Source organism: Octodon degus, unplaced genomic scaffold, assembly GCF_000260255.1.
Source record: "Octodon degus isolate 3935 unplaced genomic scaffold, OctDeg1.0 scaffold00169, whole genome shotgun sequence".
NCBI lineage: Eukaryota > Metazoa > Chordata > Mammalia > Rodentia > Octodontidae > Octodon > Octodon degus.
This window is the reverse complement of record NW_004524745.1, coordinates 1,807,083-1,826,723: the sequence shown is the minus strand read 5'-3', so window position 1 is coordinate 1,826,723 and position 19,641 is coordinate 1,807,083. Positions and strand designations below refer to the sequence as shown.

At 51.1% G+C, this 19,641-nt stretch overlaps 2 protein-coding genes across 7 annotated transcripts in view; one reads left to right on the top strand and one right to left on the bottom strand.

Moving 5' to 3' along the window:
- Window positions 1–3,656, top strand: part of Ctnna1 (catenin alpha 1) — a 206,210-nt gene extending 202,554 nt beyond the window's left edge. Inside the window, 1 exon segment of the mRNA XM_023703371.1 lies at window positions 3,552–3,656. Coding sequence (XP_023559139.1) covers window positions 3,552–3,656 — 105 coding nt within the window.
- Window positions 3,657–10,491: 6,835 nt separating this feature from the next.
- Sil1 (SIL1 nucleotide exchange factor) overlaps window positions 10,492–19,641 on the bottom strand; it is a 269,715-nt gene continuing 260,565 nt past the window's right edge. For 5 of the 6 annotated variants that reach the window (XM_023703384.1, XM_023703385.1, XM_023703382.1 and 2 more), the window contains 3 exons: window positions 15,227–15,323; window positions 14,623–14,787; window positions 10,492–11,019 (listed from right to left, as the gene is read on the bottom strand). In XM_023703384.1, coding sequence (XP_023559152.1) covers window positions 10,660–11,019; window positions 14,623–14,787; window positions 15,227–15,323 — 622 coding nt within the window. In that variant the 3' untranslated portion in view covers window positions 10,492–10,659. The remainder of the gene's footprint in view (window positions 11,020–14,622; window positions 14,788–15,226; window positions 15,324–19,641) is intronic. The other variant, XM_004643248.2, reaches the window with a different exon arrangement.

Genomic DNA, 19,641 nt, shown 5'->3' with positions numbered 1-19,641 from the left:
TAAACTACGTGCAACAGTAACAATGTATCTTGAAGAAAACATTACTCTTTATGAAATGAAATCAGAGTTACAATGCATGGCTACAATTACTAATGTACTCTGCTGCAGGACATTACTAAAGTTGCTCTTCTGGGGTTAGGCTGTGGTGATGCCATAGCCAGAACTTGCTTTTTCTTCCAGCTCCAAAGGCAAATTTTATCACTGGGCTCACTCTAATGATTACAGTGTTTCCTCCCTTGGGCTTGCAGCTGAAGCCTGACAGTAGTTTTTGCTTAGGCAGTAATTTAGTCTTTTACCTTATTTGTGATTACTATAGCGATTACTATACTACAAGTTATAATTTTGCTGTCTTATTTAAATTTTATGAATTTGAATGTTTTTTACACTAACTTTTCTCAATAAAGTCTAGTATGAAGCTAAGTCTAAGAGTCCAAAGTCGTCATTGCCTTTAAGAACTCATAGACACCATAGACTCACCACAGTGTCTGCAGGGCCTTGCAGGTTCCCGCTGGCCCAGGGGGAGCACTGCACCCCTTGTCCTGTTGAGTGTCCCACCTGCATCAGAAGCTTCTGCGGTATTCCCTCAACATTCACCCACATTGTGGGAATAGCTACCTTAGAAATCAAAACCCTCCTGAATCCCTTGTCCCTTCTTAGCAACATCCTCTGCTGTCACCATTCTGGCTTCTACCCTGGCATTCAGCTCTTACCTTGCCTAACCCCCCCACCCCCCACCCCCTTTGTCCAAGGGACTGCCTTCTACACTGTCCCGCAGACAGGGTCTGTCTTCATTGCCACCTGACGAGCATCACCATACAACAGGCACCAAGTGTGGTGCCCCAGACCTCGTTAGGCTCGGATGGCCACAAGTTCTAGGCCAATCTGTGCTGTAGAATAAAAACCCTGCTTCAAAAACCACAATAGCACCAGGGAACACCCCTTTCTAAACTACAGAGTTGACTTCAGTATGCCTACTTTGGCTTTCTATCTTCCTCATAGGGGTGCTTCCAATCCCCCATCTGTTGAGCAATAGGTCAGTAGCTGATTCTGTTCCTTTCTCTTGTGATTTGGCCTGATTATCCCAGGAAGCAGTATCTCAGATGCCCTTCTGTCTGTTCCCTGCTCCCCACTGTGCCCACTGCCCTCCCTGCTGTTCCACCCCCCACCCCTCATTTCTATGACCAGGTACTGAAAAATGAAAAAATGCATGGAAACTCCTTATCAGCTATCTGTTACAGAGAAACTGCTCAAAATTCAGCATCTAAAACATTACCTCAGAGTTTCTATAACTGGAGAATCTGGAAGCAGAAGCCTCCGCAGCATGGTGCTCACTGCCGGGGCTGCCTTTGAGTACCCATTAGGCTGTAGAAGGATGCTCTGGTGGGAATGGCGGTGTTCTTCAGAGCCAACCTGGAAAGTGCGTCCCCATCTTGGTCCCTCAAACCTTCCTTGGTTCATTCTAGGCTGTGGACCTGTCTGGCAGCAGCCCCAGCGCAAGGCACCCTTCCAGTGGGCTAGGTGTCCCTCAGTAAAAGCTACAGCCCTCAGTGATGACCCTAGCTTCCTTCTCCTGCTGGCCTCTCACCATTCTTTGTCATGCTGCTACTGCGCCTGTTCCCCATTCTTCCTGCGTAAATAAGCGTGATGCCTCAGCCTGACCTTCATGCGCCTCTGCCTGGAATGTGCTTCTTGGAGAGAAATCCTAGTGTTTCCTTGAGCACCTCCTGCTGTGTCCCAGTTACCTCATCGGATTACCTATCAGGTCTACCTGCTGTTGCCTTTCACACTGCTGAGCCCTGGTTTCCATCGTGTGCTCCTCACTCTGGCCAGCAGCTTTATTCTGCTCACTGCCAAATCCACACCCAGGACACCTGCAGAGAGAGCACTGAGAAGCCACTGCACTCCTGGGCCGCCTGCCACTGTGGCCCCTCTCCCTCACTGACTGGGATATTCTCACAGCTTCTGTTGCTCTCCAATGACAGGCCTGAGTGCTGGGTCCACAGGGTCATCAGCTGTTTCACCCAGTGTCGCCACAGTGCACTCCTACTAGTCCCTCCTGAGCTCAGCCCGCCATTTCCCTCTGTAGAGCCAAGGTCCTGCAGTGCCCTGGCTCACCAGACTGACCTCACTCCTGGAGCCATGAGTCTGACCAGGTCTCACCTCTGTCAGGTCCTCGGGCTGTCTGCCAGCCATGCTGGCCACCTGTCTCCATGTCCAGCACACGGCTCTCTGAAGGCGTTTCCCAAGGCACCTGTGCTGTGACAGGAAGCCCATTGCAGACATCTCCCTCAGGTACCACCTTTGTTATATCTTATCAAACTTAATGCCATCGGGGCTGGTGAGATGGCTCAGTGGTCTAAAGCACCTACTTAGAACAAGCTTAGTAAACCACAGGGACCACGGTTCAATCCCCCAGCACCACATGCCAGTCCGCCCCACCCCCTGGTGGGCTGAGCTGGCCACACACACACACACACACACACACACATAATAAATAAATGTAAAAAAAAAAACTTAATGCCATCATGTAAAGACCCTGCTACACTGTCCATGCTGACTTCAAACTCCTGGGCTCAAGCATCCTCCTGTCTCAGCCTCCCGAGCAACAGGAACTACAGACATGTACCACCATGCCTGGTTTAAGTCTTTCAAGATAGCTTCATCTGAAGCAGTATCAAATTATGCTTAACATGCTAAGTGCATTCTTCTAATAGTAAAATCACATTTTAGTATATATGCATGGATCACCTAACGTCACCCTTTGCTCCAGTGCCCCACCCTATGGCTTCACAGTGTGGCTTCACTAGAAAGCATGTGTTCCTCAGCGAGCATGTGTCCTGTTTGCTCCCAGAGTCCAGCAAAGAGCTACCGAATATCTCCAGCCATGAACTGATTTTAGATTGGAGCATAAGCAGCTGGTGGCTGAGGAGGCACTAGAGGACTTGCAGAGCCCAAGCAAAGGCTCAGGTGCCGCCCAGAGATCCTGTGACTGCTGTTTTCCGCATGGACCAGGATCTGATACAGCACAGAGGATGAGGGAACTGCCCTGGCTCTGCCTCTGGTCAGTCCCTCCCTGGAAGTGGCCAGAATTGGGGGTGAGGGACAGAATCTAATTGTCCTCCACCCTGCTGGGGCTATGCTCTCCACCACCCGCACATCTGTTCTGTTGCCGTGGTGGCTCTACCCACCTCTCTGGCTAACTCTGGGGCTCCCATGGCCTGGTGTGGATTCTGCAAGTCCACGACAGCACTGGTGTTCTGGCTCTGGCTCCGGCTCCAGCTCCAGCCCCATCCACCTCTCCACCCAGGCCAGTACCATCTCCCACCAAGAGAAACAGAGTTGCATCTTCCCATTTCATCTGCAAGACCAGAAAGGTGTTGGTGTCACTAAGACCCCTGGGGCCTCCCAGCTGAAGTGGACTCAGGTGACACCTCACACCCCAGCGGGCTTTGGACAGGGTCTCTCTCATGCCTTTAGGTTCCAACCATCTGGACTGGAGCCCTAGGTGGCCAGGATGTTAGTGCCCACCTTTTCCTGCTGCACCTCCCTAGGTGTTCACCATTCTGCACCCTTCATCACAGGCCTGGGCCTGCACCTCCTCCTCTGCATTCTCGGGACTTGGTACTGTTGACAGCCAGGGCTTGGGTGTGGGTTGAGCTGGGCCATGGGCTGCCAGAAGAGAATGCACAAAGACACCCCTTTAGAATTACAGCACAGTTTACAAATATTAAAATATGAAATTGTCCACCATAAAGCCCACCTAGCTGATTACTGATTGTCCATATTTGCTAATTTTTGCTATATTTCTGTATCCATAGCCAACCTCTGGTTGGCACTGATGAATGAGCCTGTGACATGAGTGCTATTTGCTATTTTCATTTAGCTTAAGGAGTAAGATGAAAGTGAAAGAAAAACATGTTACGGTTACACTTGTTAGCAGTAGTTGACTTCTTTGCCAAAGCAGACAGCAGTCAAATGCCATAAGACAATTCCCTCCATTTTCAGTGCTATTGATGATGTTAACTACCATAAACTGCACACTTCCAAGAAAGTTTAATTGGCATTATCAACATTTTCTTCATTACATAAGTCCAGACTATCAGCAAAACAAATTAAGCTTCAGAGCTAGGGATGTAGTTCAACGGTACAGCCGCCTGCCTGGCAAGCACGAGGCCCTGAATTTGTTCCTGGCCCCAAAACCAAGTAAAGCCTGGATTTGTAGCTGATCCCCATTTTGTGGGTATGGATCCAGCCACCAGGTCAGATTCCAAGCCAAGGTGGGCACCCCCTGGCATGGAGATGGGGCTAGCAGGCACACGGCACCTCCAGAGCACAGACCCTGATGGGGTGTGGTAACCAGGAAATGGGAGTTTTAATTAGGTTGGAATTTTCATTAGGTAAAATCCATACTTGGCTGCATAAGTCTATGATTTTGACCATTGCAGCCCTAGAACCCCACTATAAGCAAGTCTTACCCTGTCCCCATGAAGATCCTTGTCCTCTTCTAGTGTCATCAGGACATCCTTTACTTTTTTATGGCACTGGGCCACTAAGCTACAACCCCAATCCCTACCTTAAATTTTGTAAGAACTCTACAGTTTTGAAACTGCATGTCATTCTGAGTAGCATGAACTCACAGCGTGCGTCTCTATCCTGCTGATGACAGGAGGCATCCCACATCCAGCATATGCATGCTGAGGGCACCACCTGCCCGTCAACATGGAGTCACCTCAGCTATTAGGTCGCCGTCACAGTATCACAACCTTTGTGTAAAAACATTTAATAATAACCCCAAGATGCAAGAGTAGTGATGCTAGAATTCTGATATGCCAGAGAAGCTGTGAAATCTTCTCAAGTGAAGAGGCAAAAAGTTCTGTACTTGGTAAGGGAAGGAAAAAAAATCAGGATAGGTTTTGCAAAGTTCTACAATAAGAATAAATCTGAGAATTGTAAATAAAAAGTTGTATGTGCTAAATTTGCAGTAAAACCTCAAAATAGCAAGTTACAGCCACAGTGGGCGAAAAGTACTTTGTTGATAGAAAAGGCAGGTGGGCATGGTGGCACACACCTGTGATTCCAGTGACGGGAGGCTGAGGCCAAAGGGTCAAAAAGCTCATGACCTAGCCTGGCCACCTCACAGCGAACCTCCTGCCTCAGCTTCCCAAGTGCTGGATTTAGAGGCATTTGTCAACCAGGCCCAGCTTCCACAGGATTTTCTACACTGACGATGCTGTCATGTAAGATCTTGCTTTATTTCTTCCTCAATCTGTACGCTCTTTATTTCATTTTCTTGCCTAAGGTACCACCCAGATTTTCAGTAAAATCTTGTTCTCAGTCTCAGAGGAAAGGATTCAGTCTTCCACTATTAGGTCTGATGTCAGGTACAGGGTTTTATAGTTTCCCTTCACAAGGTTAAGGAAATCCCCTTCTATTTTGAACCTGCCGAGGGCTTTTATTGTGGATGGATATTGGATTTTGCCGCCAAGTTCTTCTGCATCTGTTGAGATGACGCTGTAGCCTTTTCTTCAGTCTGTGCAGATGGTGACTGGAGTGAAACCTGTCTCACTTCCCCACACAAACCCCACTTGGTTAGGTTGATTGTTCTATACACTGCTGTGTTTGACTTACTAATACTTTATTGGAGATTTTTGCACTGAGGATATTAGTACCCTTACCACAGCCTCTACCATTTCCCGCCTGTTGCCTCCTGGCTCTCCTTGGTCTACAGGGTGCTTTTCTCACAGTGTTTTGATATTTGTATCTGTCATACTGACCTTGTGTCACGACTCTGGAAGTGCTTTGTTTAGTTTTGTTTTGGAGGAGATCATGTAGACTCTGTAATTTGGGAGAATTTGCCTATGAAAACATCTGGGCCTGGGGTTTTCTTTGTGGGAAGATTTTAAGCCGAGTCGATATATCTCCCCAGAAATCATCTATTTGTTCTTGAGATGATTTTTTTCTTTTTTTTGTATATTCAGTGCAGGGTCTACAGGGTCTCACTATGTAGATTGGACTTACAATGTTTTTCTGCTTTCGGCCTCCCAAGTGCTGGGATTATAGACCTATGCCACCACACCCAGTCTCAGTTGCCATCTCAGCGTGTCCCATGGCAGACCAGGCATTGAACCTCCAACCCCTGTGTCTGCCTGAGCAGGTGCTTTAATCCGCTGAGCTGTCTAGCCAGCCCAAAAATTGGAAAAGGATTGGCTAGTTCTTGCAGCCTTGAGGGCGGTTGTGGTGCAGTTTATGGGGCTGGGGATTGAACTGCAGTCCCCTGTGCCTGAATGCATTTGCCCAAGCGGCATTTTAAACAACTGAGCTACTAGGCAAGCCCCCCAAGAGGATTTTAATAGTTGTGTTTGTGGCGGGCAGAATAATGGCTCATAGAACATGCTGGTATCCAGTGCCAGGCCAGTGATGTATCACACTCCCTGCCAAGAGGAATGAAGCTTGCAAATGAACTGGTGTTGCCAACAGACATACTGGTTTTAAGACTGGGAAATGACCCTGAATTAGCCAGGTACATCCAAAGGAATCATAATGGCCCTTGACAGTAGAAAACCAAGGGCTGGCATTCAGCTCCGTGCTGAGAGCCTGCCTAGCATGCTCAAGGTCCTGGGTTCAGTCCACGGCACAGCCCAAAAAAAAAAAAAGAGAGAAAAGAGCGTAAGTTCAGAGCACTGTGATATGAAAAGAATTTGAGCTGCTTTTTCTGGCCTAGAAGGTGAAAAGGTCTCTGAGGCAAAGAATTTGCTCTGGATGCTGAGGAAAGGCAGGAAACAGACCCTGCCCAGAACATACAAAGAACTGTAGCTCTGTCTGATGCTGAGAACTGTGTCAGACTTTGGAACTGTAAGAAAATAAATTTAGATGTTTTAAGACACTGAGTTCATGGTGATTTGTTACAGCAGCAATAGAAAACTGACATGGTAAAAAACCACTTTTTCACCACTTTCATTATACTGGCTTTACAACTTCCTTATCTAGAGCTGCCTTAGTACATTCACTAGCCCTTTAATGCTTGGAGAGCCTAAAGTCTGTTCCCTCTTATTCTTGATGTTGGTGACATGTGTCTCTTGTCCAAAAAGCCATCTTTTAATTTAATTGATTTTTCTCTAGTTTATCTACCTTTATTAGTTTCTACTCTTACTTCCTTTCTGTTTTCATTGGGGTTTTCTCTTACTATTTTTTATTAAATTATCCTTGCACTTTTTTTCCCCATTTTATGTATTTGGTACAGGGTCTCACTACACAGCTCAGACTCATCATGACCCTCTTGTTTTCAGCCTCCCCAGGGTTGGGATGACAGGCATGCGCCACCACACCTGGACTCAGTCACCAGTTCAGTGCACCCCGGGGGTGGGGCCAGCGGGGCATGGGGGACTACCCTTGCTTTTAACTTGTGGCTTAATCATAAGCTTACATAACTTAATTTTTAACAATGGCTGCATTTAGCATACAGGTCACGATCACATCCCAGCCCCTTGGCTAAGGTCAGTGCAAGATCCCGCTCACAGGGCTCTGACTCACTCATCCCCAACCCCTTCCCGAGTGTGAAGCTGTAGCCCAGCTGCCTGGTCAATGCCCCAGTGTCCCATGGACACATCCAAGCCATGCCACTGCAAAGTCCCTGTCTTTATGTTCTCCCCCCTCCCCCCCGCCATAATCTGCAGCTTCACACAGCCCTTTGCTTGAGCCCAAAGCGAGGCCAGGCAGTCAGGGACCCCTGCTTTCCCATGCATAGCTGGTGGCACTGGGTTCCTCTCACTCCCTGTTCCACCATCAACCTCTTCTCACCCACCCATGAGCTTGCACCTGGATTCTGCTCCCTCTCCCAACTGTCCCAGCCCCTTCTCCTCTCTGCACACCAGAGGGATCCCATCCCTTCCCCAGCTTGATCTGCATGCCTCCTTCAGGCCTTGGCTCAGGAAGCCTTCCCTAACACTAACTAGGCCAGGTCTGCTTGGTGCCTTCCCAGTACCACTCACACTGCACCTGCTTCCGCCACACTGAGCTCCCAAGGGCATAGCCTGTGACTTCACTTCAGACCATGAGGCCTGATAAATACCAATGTACACTCAATAATGTGGAGGAATGAATGAATAAATGAACAAATTTTTTAAAATAACTTCACGGTCTAAGCACCTCCCTGGCAAATGCAAGGACCCGAGTTCGATCCCCAGTACCACATGTTCTGGGTGTGCAGTGCTGGCCACTGAAACCCAGTGTGGTGGCGCACTCCTGTAATCCCAGCACTGGGGAGGCTGAGATGGGAAGATCACTCAGTAGGAGTCTTGAGCTGCACAGTGAGACCCTATATCAAAAATTAAAAAATAATTTTTAAAAAGCCTAAAGGATAGAATGGGGACCTTCGCTCACTCCCCATTCCTACCATCTTCCTGTAGAAGTTAGGATGGGAATTCCCATAGAGCCTTGCCCAAGAGCAGGGAATTGGCCCACAGGGTGGGTGCTAGAGTCCTTAAATGTCCCAATGATCAGCCAAGTGCCCACCATGGGACAGGGATCGGGGGAAATGGACAAACACCTCTAGGCTCAGACAGAAGCTGCATCTCCCTCGTCCTGGTGGCCACAGCAGCAGGAACACCCCCTGCCTATAGACTATGCCCCAACGAAGGCAAAAAGGGCCCTTTAGACCTGCAGCCAAGGACCAACACAGAACTGGGTGGTGACTAGTGCGCGTGCGAGCGCGCGCGCGCACACACACACACACACACACACACAGCTGGAGTCCTGGATCACCTCTGCCTTGAAGGGCTCAGGTCAGACACTGATCCAACAAGTTCCTTGGTTCTTCCCAGTGCATTCTGGGAAGGAGGCCAAAGCTCTTCTCTTGCCCTCTCCGGTAGCCTTAGGTGCTCTTTCCCTTGCCGCAGGGGTCTCCCAGCAGCTTACAGCCACAAACCTTCCCTGGCTGTGCTCACCTGAGGGCAAGGAGGGCACTAAGAACCTTGGTCAGGTCTCTGCCCGCAGCATCCATGAGCACGGCCCTCGCCATACCCTAGATCAGTGCCTGTGGTCACAGAGACCATGAGGACTCAGGGACCCACCTTTGCCCACTATCACCCTAAGGCGCTTGTACAGCTCCCCACAGCACTGTGCATCTTTGCCAACCTTGTTCAGAGCTCCGTTCTCATCTCTACCAAGGACAGCTTCATCCCTGAAGTTCACCTTTCCCTCTCACCACATTCATCTGGTGCCATGGCATCCCCAGCATAGCTGACACAGCCCCACCATGACTCTTGCTTCTCCTACTGTTTGACAAAGGGTCCTTCATCCCTCTGGCCTCACACAAGCTCAAGCTGTGACCCAGGCCTGTTACAGAGCAGAGCTCCCACCTTCAGGCACAGTTCCCTGTTCTGGACACTGCAGTATGAGGCTGAGGCTGACAGGCCAGAGTACCTGCTTAAGTGGCGAATGAGATTGGACCCGTGTGCCTCAGCCCAAGGTGCCCAATCCTGGGACAACTCTACTCCACAGGGCCTGGGCCCCTGCTTTCCACAGGCCCTCCTTGCCTGTCACATGCTTCCTGGTTGTCAAGGTATAGGGAGAGCAGAAGAGGGCTGGACAGACCCAGGGCAGGCACTCCAAGGCAGGAGCCTCCCCCCCACCCCCATAAGCCTGTGTATCTGTGGGCATCAGTGTCCCCTAAGCCCTGGGAAGTGAATGTCTACAAGGTCATCTTGGAGCTAGAAAGAGGAGAGGCCTGCCCCCAACTGGCCTTCCCAACTTCCCTCTGGAGGTGGGCGGAGCTGGCCAAGCCAGCAGGATCAGTCCCTGGTGAACTGGGAAGGGCTGAAAAACAAGCTCACCAGAATCCAAATCAGGAAAGCCCAGAGCCTGGGTTGCCATGGCAACATGCAGCAGGCTCCTGGCCTGGCAGGCAGCCTCTCTGGGCTGGGGGCTGGGACTGCCAGGCTCACCACCCCGCCTGGAGGCTGCCTCTTCAGCCTTCCAGACATGAGCAGGAAGGACAGACCCGTCTTGCCAGGGCTCCCACTGCTGGCTGCAGCTGGATTACTCTTCTCCCAGTGAAGCCCACATTTAGCATCCTCAGAGTCCAGCCAGCCCCTGCAGCACCCAGCCGAGCCCCAGGGGGAGCTGCTTTTGGCTTGATCACTGCGAGTGACCTTGAAGGGGTTTCTTGTGCTTGGGCAGAGGGACAGCAAGAACTTCCAGTCTCTCCTCACAGCTGGGGTAGGAAGGGACAAGCATGGGTGTCAGCACTGCTAGAGTGCTTTCTGCAGTTGTCCCTCATTTAAGTGCTTTCTGTGCGAGCAGAGGCACAGTAAGCCCCGAGAGGTTAGTTGACTTCCCAAGGTCACAGGGCTACTACATGATAGAAAGCCAGGGGCTTCCACCTACTGAGACCAGGCCCTTACGGTGGGCATCCAGGATTGGCCATTCAGGATGTCCAATGACACAGTCCCCAGCCGTGGGGTTGGCCGAGTGTACACAGGCTTAGAGACACCGTGGCCTCATGTCTTGTTTAATAGCCAAACCAGCCCTGCCCAGATGAAACTCACATCCCAAAAGGCAAACCTTCCCTCGTGCAAGATGCCCTCTGAGGAGATCCCCCGCATCAGTGTCCTTGGCCTCAAGAGCTTGTCCTTGTCCAGTCCTTGTGTCATGTCGGCAGCCTCATCTTAGCTCCCTGAGTAGGTTGTCAATGGAGCCCAGCAGTTCCCGGAGGTAGCCCTTGTCCTCGCCTTCTTGGAGCTCCAGGGTGGCCAGGGCCTGGTACTCGGCCTGCAGGCTGGCCAGTGTCCTGCTGAGCTGGGGGTCCTGACGGTAGTGGTCCCTGCAGGTGGCCAGGAGGGCACCCAGTGTTTGTAACACCTTCTCACGGGCATCGTGTTCAGGGAGTGCCAGGAGATGGGCTGTGATCTCACACCAGCCCTGTTCCCGCAGGCCTGGCAGGAGGTGAACTTGGCGGTACTGCTGTAGCTTCTCGGGGGACACATCCTGGGTCAGCTCAGCCTCCTCCTCAGCGAACATCTGCTGTCCACATAGCCAGGCACACAGCCAGGTAGGGTGAGATGGCAAGGAGAGAACACAGAGGGCAGTCAGTTCACACTAGGCTGGCTCTGCCCCTCAGGTACCAAGCCATGAGGTTGAGCCAGAAGGGCGACCTGCTTTTTCCATGTCCTATCCATCCACATGTCCACACCTTGGTCCATCCACCCCACGTCATCCATTAAAACACCTGTGCACTGTGCCAGGTGTTGGAGAAACCAAGACATTTATGTGGTCCCTGTCCCAGGCTCTAACAGGAAAATAAAATTCTTGATTAGCTTGAGGAGCTCAATCCTATGGTGCAGTGTGAGGGCAGATGGGCAGGCTTGACTTCCTATGTATCACCAACTCATTGAATGAATGTGGGCTGATCTGCAGCCTCTCTGAGACTAAGGCCATCATCTGTGAGGGGAGATACTTTGGGATGTGGGGAGCACTTGGTGGACAGTGAGTGCACAGACAGTACCTGACACTGTGATGTGAGCTTTCTTTCATGTCAAGTACTATGACAGCAAATGCCAGCTTCACCAATATCACCACTGTAGGCACCTTCACCCTATTACTGCACCAGAGGCAGTCTTGGGCAAAGAGTGGCCCAAAGGGACAGCACGGCAGGCCAGTCCACATGGGGATCACAACCAACATGAGCCCACCACAGTCTGAAGCACAGCGAGGGTCCAAGGGCCAGGCTGGGCCCAGACACAGCTCTGGGTTACCAAAGGACAGAGAAGCTATGGATGGTCTGCAGTGAGTCACACGCTCAACCTAGGAGTACAGATGTAGACACTCAGTTCTACCTGTAGTACCTGTGGAAGCCAGCCCTGCTGCTAGGCGAGAATCAAGCTTATTTCAAATGCCAAGGGGAGGCTGCAGAGGTTTCCTGTGCAGCTGCACTAAACACTCTGAGAGGGAAGAAAGAAACCCTACCCAACACTGGTGGAGAATCAGGGGTGCATGCAAAGGCCAGGGGCTGTGAATGGCATCTGATGACACCGTGCTCAAAGAGCCATTGGCTAATGGCAGGACAAGGCTGTCGTCCCTTCCATCAAATTTCTAGGGAAGCACTTATTCTACTGAGCCATCTCCCCAGCCCTTTTCATCAGATTTCTAAATCCTGCCAGTCTGCCCCCCGCACCCCCCGGCTTCCTTCCACCCCCATCTCTGCTCTGTGCACCCTCTTTTTTTTTTTTTTTTTTTTTTTTTTTGCAGAACCAGGGATTGAACTCAGGCCCTTGCACTTGCCAGGGAAGCACTTATTCTATTGAGCCATCTCCCTGGCACACACCCTCCTTCTTGTAGGATGTCTGCTGCCCCTTCTCTAGGCCCTATCCCCATTGGCTGCGTTTTGGAACAGTATAGGGAATTGAACTCAGGGTCTTTGCACTGAGCTATATCCCCAGCCATTGTATGTATGTATGTATGTATGTATGTATGTATGTATGTATGTATGCATGCATATTATATATATATATATGTATTTCTTTAGTACAGGGTATACAGGGTCTCACTACACAGATGAAACCTGTAGTGATCCTCCTGTTTTCAGTTTCTCAAGCGCTAGGATTACAGGCATGTGCCACCATGCCCAGTCTCAATCGCCGGCACGTATTGTTTTTATTTTATGTATTTGGTATAGGGTCTCACTAAATGCAGCTCAGACTTATAGTGATCCTCCTGTTTTCAGCTTCCCCAGCGCTATGATTACAGGCTGGGCATGCGCCACCACACACAATCTCAGTGGCTCACAAGCCCAGAGGTAGGGCCAGTGGAGCATATTTTTTATTTTGAGACACAATCTCCTTAAATTGCTAAGTCATCTAGGCTAGAACTGAATTTGTGATCCTCCTGCCTTTCAGCTTCCAAGAGTACTAGGATTACAGGTGTGTGCCACGACGCCTGGATATAAATTGGCAGTTCCAATGATAAAGACCAAACCCCTTCTTTGAGTGTGGTCTTGCTGCCCCACAGCCTCCTCACTTTGACCCCTGCCATACCACCTTTCTTCTGGGTCCTTTGGGGCTGTGTCCCCTCCACTTGCTTCCAACAGGACAGACTCCAGTGACCTTCTTCCCTCCAAAGCCCAGCGCCCTGTGTCCACAGAGCCAGACCACAGCTCCTTGGCTTCTGTGCGCTGAGAGTCAGGTAAACACTGTCAAGGGGTGCTGGGAGGGCAGGGGCTATGGACAGAGTGCTTTCCCAGCACCTGGCCCTGCACTGGGCAGCACTGGCCTCACCATCCATGGGAGCCTGATGGCAACAGGTGGTCTCTTGATAGAGGCCCACTGTGGGCCACAACACAGAGCAGGGGAAGCCTGAGTCCTCACCATTGCCAGAGCAGCAGGGCAGTCTCCATGGGGATTTCTTGCTTCAGACACTGTCTCTCAGCACCCTTGCCTCGGAGCACACAACACCCCCAAGGAAAGCTGATGCTGTTATCTTTGGGTACCCTGGGACCAGCCCGAAACTTGACTAGCTCTTTTTGCACTCCCACCCCCCTGTAGGGACTGTAACAGAGAAGCCCTGACTGCCTTGTGCACAGCGCAACAGGTGGACAGTCCAGCCCTGCAGCTGTCTGGCTGAAACTATCCACTGTCCTCTCTAGAAGAGGATGGCCAGGACTCTAGGGCTGGTGGCCACAGAAACAGCCCTGAGACACCGGAGGAGAGATCAGTTTCTCCCAGGAAATGCTGATGCATCTATAGTCCTCCTGGCTCACTGGCTGTGCTCAGGAGATCAGCTATGTCTGGGCCTTGCTAATTGGCTCTGAGCACCACAGGGTCGCCTGTGTTCAGCAGTTGGCGGCAGGGGCAGAAGGAAAGATGAGACTACAGAGAGAGGGAAGAACAGAGCTGACAAAAATGGGCAGCCAAGAGCAGGCGACCCTCTGTCTGGACGAAGTAGATGAGCATGGGCATGGCCCTGGGCAGAGAGAGAGCGAGGACAGGATGGTCCACAGCCCCCAACACTGGGCAGTGGGGCTAGGGCTGCCTGTCCCAGGAAAAAAGGGGCCAGAGAGAGACAACTGTAAAATCCCTGCCAGCAGGCTCTGCAATGGTTAAATTACAAATCCAGGTCTGGCTGCTTCTCTTTCTTAATTAAGATGCATCTGAAGCTTTGAAAGTCCAAGGGAGCCCAAGTCTCCTCCCAGGCAGCAAAGCCACTGGGTCCCTGCGGCTCATGAAGGCTGTGTGCTGAACGCTGAACCAGTGCTCCAGGAGGAGGCAGCTCCACATAGCTGTCTAGAACAGCAAGTCAGCACCATTCTGGGCTCCAGTTCCTGGCTGTGTGATGACTCCATCCCATGGCTCCTCACCCCTACCCCATGCCTTTCACTGTCTGGCCCTCAGCCATGCTGCGCCTCCCTGCACCCTTTACCCTGGCCCTGGCCAGTGGCTCTTCCCACCTCCCCTCTTCAGGGATCAGCAGAGGTGTCATGTCCCACAGGACACCTTCCCGTGATGTTCCAAGTTCCTTCAATTCATCAGTCTGTCCACCTGTCCATCTGGTCAGACAGATGGACAGACAGATTCAGAGGGGGCCAGAAGCACATGTTTTGGGATGTGGAGGGAAGGTGGTTTGGACACTGACCTTCTCAGTGACCAGGTCGTAAAGCAGTGTAATCACACGCACAGCCAGCACCTCCGTGCTCTTCTCTTGCACCAGGCCTTTGAGGACCTGCAGGCCCCCCAGCTTGAGGAACTGCTGCTGGGCATAGGGGAAGTGGCGCAGCAGGGAGCACAGTGCAAACAAGACCTAGGAAGTACAGGTTGGGACAAAAGAAGAGTGACACAGAGTTAGCAGGTCCCAAGGTCCATAAAAGGTGGCCAGAGCTGTCTCAATGACCCAGCCAAGCATCATTCTTCTTGGTCCCAGTGCCCTTGAGTCCAGTTGCAGCCTAGAAGCCAAGACTGTGCGTCACAAGGGACTTCAGCTGCCTTCGTCATCATTATGGGGACAGCTGGTGGGTAAAACAAAAGTCCAAGAAGCTGTGGATGGGGGCCATGCCTGCCTGCTAGAGCTGTGCCCAGGGCCCAGGCCACTTGACACTGGCTACTACCATCTGCTGCAGGTACATGTGACCTTTTTCCTCACCACTCATGGGATGACTTTCAGGGCCTCAGGGATGGAATGCACAGGAAAGGGGACCACTGATGTGCTAAGTGCTGGGCAAGAGGAACAGATAGAAACTTACCTTTTTCTTAGCAGTGAGGGGCTGCTCCGTAGCCAGAATGACCAGGAGCTTCTGCAGGGCCCCTCCTTCAATGGCCTCCACCTGGACCTTTGGGTTGCTGAGGGAAGAAGCACAGGAAAGCATAACTATTCTGCCCATGTAGGGAGGGGCTCAGGGGGACAGAGCTAACACCACCACACCAGCAGGAGCACAAGGAGCAGTTCCCACCTAGGACAAGCTGGGGGGGCCTGGCCATAGCTCAGTTCTTTAAGTGCCTGCTTCCACAAAGCTGTCAGCCTCAGGTTGCTATAGTTCGATCCCCACAACACCCCGGCCAGCCAAACCACCCCGGAGGGCATTCGGAGAAAAAAAAAAAAAAAAAAAAAAAACCCTAGGACAAGCTAGAAGTCTGTTGGGAGTGAGAGACTGAAGGGTATGGGTGATCTACAGCACTGATGGCAGAGCTGAGGCCCCCACGCCAGTGTACCATTCATTCCCCAGAGGTCTGGAGCCAGCAAATGCTGGGAGGTTATACCACTGCTGGGGCAGCCTTGAAAGGTGCTACTGCAGTGTCCCAGCTGGAGGAAGACTTCCTTGCTGCTCGCAAGCCCCTGCTAGGTGGCCCTGCTTCCACTATCCTAGGAATATTACACACTAGGGGGCGATGGATCAGTCTGTTATTTTTAGGTGTGGGGCTCCTTGAGGCCAGACCCAGGGTCCCTTTTGCTTCTTAGTCAGCATCAGATAGTTGCAGAACACATGTTGAAAGGAAGGCAGGTGGGAAACATGAGACCCAGGGAGCCTCTGAGTGCCAGGGCAGGGCCTCACACAGGACTGAGCACCAACTGCCCTCCCGGCTCTACACACCCAGCTGCAGTGACCTTCCCTGTACCTGGATTCTCAATGCTCAGCACACCCTGCTGAATCACAGGGTCCTGCACAACAGGGGGTGAATGTATAAACACATGTCTAACCAAGAACATGAGAACAATCAAGCAGGCCACACTCACAAGCCAATGCTGTCTTAGGACCCCCTCTGCCATACCACAGGAACAACAGTGCCATTAAAACAAACATCTCTCTGGGGAGATAGTTCAGTGGTCTAAGCACCTGCCTAGCAAGTACAACATGTCTGCCATCATGTGCCCGAGGAATACTCACCCACAACACGCAGGTCTAGGAAAGAAGACCACAGGTGAAATTCTCACAAATATCAACTGCCTCCCAAAGAAGGAGGGATGCAAGGCCTGACAGCACTTCAGCCTCTAGGGGTACCTGCTTGGAACCCTGTCCCCACAGTCCCATGGTCCCACAGAGCAATAAAGACAAGGTCCCTTCAAGACCACACACAAAGCCCTTCACTGGGCCATCATGAGGACTGCAGAGAGTCACCCAGGCCTGGCAGCTCATCCATAGATGCTGTCACCAGTACAGAGAGAAGTTCTCATTAAATGGTGGCTGGCAAGAAGGAAGAGCTGCCTACAGCCGTGTCCACAGCAGCCCACTCTGCCTCTTGGCTAATGCCAATCCTCTCCCCAGGGAGGGAAGCCAGCCAGAGTAGGAGAGAATGGATTTTAAACACAGGGGATATAAACCACAGAAAAAAGAGAGTATGGGGAACCCTTAAAGCCTGGCAAAATCACTTTCACAGGTAATAAACCCACATTCTTCCCTGCAGCAGAGTCCTGAAGACCCTGGCTGGTTACAGCAGGACTGTGCTGAGCATGCACCTCATCAGCCTGAGCCTACACCCTGCCCGGCTTTTTTACAAAAGCAGCTTAAACAAGGTGCTGCACTAACACTGGCCCCTACCCCGGGGCTCTCACAGCCTCAGGGTCTCACAGAACACCCTCTGGAGTAGCCCTTTAGTGCTGCTATGGAGAGGAACAAACAGAGGGAAGATGAGAAAGCCCAGCTTTGACTCTCCAGGTGGCCATCAAACCATCCCAATGGGTGAGCAGAGCTGGGAGTGTCCTGCACAGGAGCCCCCAAAGCAGACAGCACCCTGCTCCCACCACACACCCTCACCCAAGATACTTAGCCTCTGCTTCTTGGGGTCCTGCTGTGCACATCAGGGGAGATGCCCAAATTAGCTGAGGGAGGTCTCAGGATGCACAAGGGCCAGACCCCGGAGGGCCCTCTGTGGAAATCCTGTGAAAGTGGCTGATGACCTTGTGCAAATCCCTTGACTTGGTTTCCCCACCTGGGAGGCAGAACTCCATACGATCCTGACTGGTGAACACTCTCTCTTCTTATCTAGAAAGATCCTTTCTTTGGCAGCCCCAACTTGTCTGTATCCAATATGTGGCCTTGATTATCTACAATGCACAGATCTGTAGCATGTATAATATAAGTATTTTGTAGGGAGGCACTTTGAAAACAGGATTTCAAGAAGGATCCATAGGGGCTGGTGAGATGGCTCAGTGGTCTAAAGCACCTACTTAGAACAAGCTTAGCAAAGCACAGGGACCACGGTTCAATCGCCCACCTGGGAGCGATTTCCCCACCTGGGAGGCAGAGCTAAGACTAGTGTTTTTTTTTTTTTTTTTATTTTAAACATCTTTTATTTATTTACCTATTTGGCACAGGATCTCACTATACAGCTTGGAGTCACAGTGATCCTCCTGTCTCAGCCTCCCCAGTGCTGCGATTACAGGTGTGCACTGCCATGCCCAGTTTCAGTGGCTGGCTCTGCATGGGGCCAGCACAGCATGAGGTACTGGGGATCAAATCTGGGTACTTGCACTTGCCAGGCAGGTGCTCAGACGCCAAACTATTTCCCTAGCCCCATAAGACTATTGTTAAAGATACATTAACTCACAGATGCCAAAATGCTAGTCAATGTGGTGCAGTCAAAAGATTACAATTACAGAGGTCACACCAAGAGGCCCATCCATACCCCTGGGAACACCGCTGTTCCACCTGGAGGTTGCGAGCATGTCCAAAACATCCACAATGCTCTCCAGCCCGAGCTCTGGCTTACTGGAGAAGGGCTGATCTCTGCAGTTGGAGGGTGGGTATCCTGACAATTGGGGATTTTAGTGAGTTGAAAAGCCTAAGTCCTGGATTGCTTCTCAGTGACAACAGTGGTGCTGGTATACTCAAAGTCAACAGAAAGATATTAAGGACGTAGCTCGTCTCCAAGCGATAAATGAGAATAAACCTTGTTCAGGGCTAAGCCGGCTGGACTGAATAAATACCATTAGCATTTGGATTACTGAGATGTTCACAATCAGCAGGCAAGTCAGCTGTCTGTGTGCAGAGGGACGGCAGCAGCTGCTACTCTGTAAATCTTGAAGGGGTGATCACAGAAATGGAAATGATTGCATTTGCAGAAGCCGAACAGTTTGGGTCACGGTGACAGCAATATGGGCTAACTGCCAAGGGTCAGGGGCTGTGTTCTAGCAAACCAGAGCTGAGCAAGTGTGTGGCCAAGAATGAGGGTGGAACTCAGGAGAGCAGTCAGGTGAACCAGGGGCCTATAGGGCTGCTGCCAAGGACAGACCCAGGGGCTGCCCTTCTCCATGCCTGGCACTTGGGACTGGCTGCATAATTTTCTGGCCTCCATATAACATGAAAAGCAAAATCCTCATTTAAAGATTATTAGGAACTTCAAGGATGGTAAGTGTAAGGCATTGTTATGGTTCAGTCTAGATGTCCCAAGCCCCAAATCCTCATGTACTCAAGAGTTGGGGCTTTGGGGTGTGTGAGACTGTGACACTCACCAGAGGATCAGTCTACTGATGAGTTTGTCGCTAATGTGATACTGGGAGGGGAAGCCGGGTGGGAGCAGTTGGGTCACTGGGGTAAAGGTTCCATCTCCCCTTCTCCTCCTTCCTTGACCTCCCTTTGCTCCCTGCCCAGCCGAGCTCTGCCAGGCCTCCAGGCCTTGAAAGCAGATAACTAAGGAGTAAAACCTCTACTCACTATGAACTGCGATAAGTATCTTCTCCTTTAACTTGCAGGTGTTGACTATTTTGCCCTGGAATGAGATAGTGACTAAGACAAAAATTAAACAAGTCTGGGCCCTTCTGAGTGCAAGATCCTGTGTTACTGCTTACAATATAAGGCCACCAGGGTATGCATAGCCTTTGGTATACACAGAAAGTCCACTCAGGGGTGAACTGGAATAGGGATTAAAACAGGGTGTGAAGCAGTGAGTAGGGAGGAAAACTGCAAAGGCAGAGCCCAGGGACAGGAAAGCCTAAGGCTGAGGCTGACAGGTTCGGTAAATCATGAAGCAGAGCTTTCAAGGGCCAGACTGAGGGATGGGGTGTCTCATGAGGCCTTCCCATACTCTTTCCCTTCATTCTCTTAACAGAATAAAACCCACCACACTTCTGAAATGTCCAGAGAGGATGCCATGCAGCAGGTGGGGGCACATCTCTAGTGTGCCGGGTGAACTCCATACGATCCTGACTGGTGAACACTCTCTC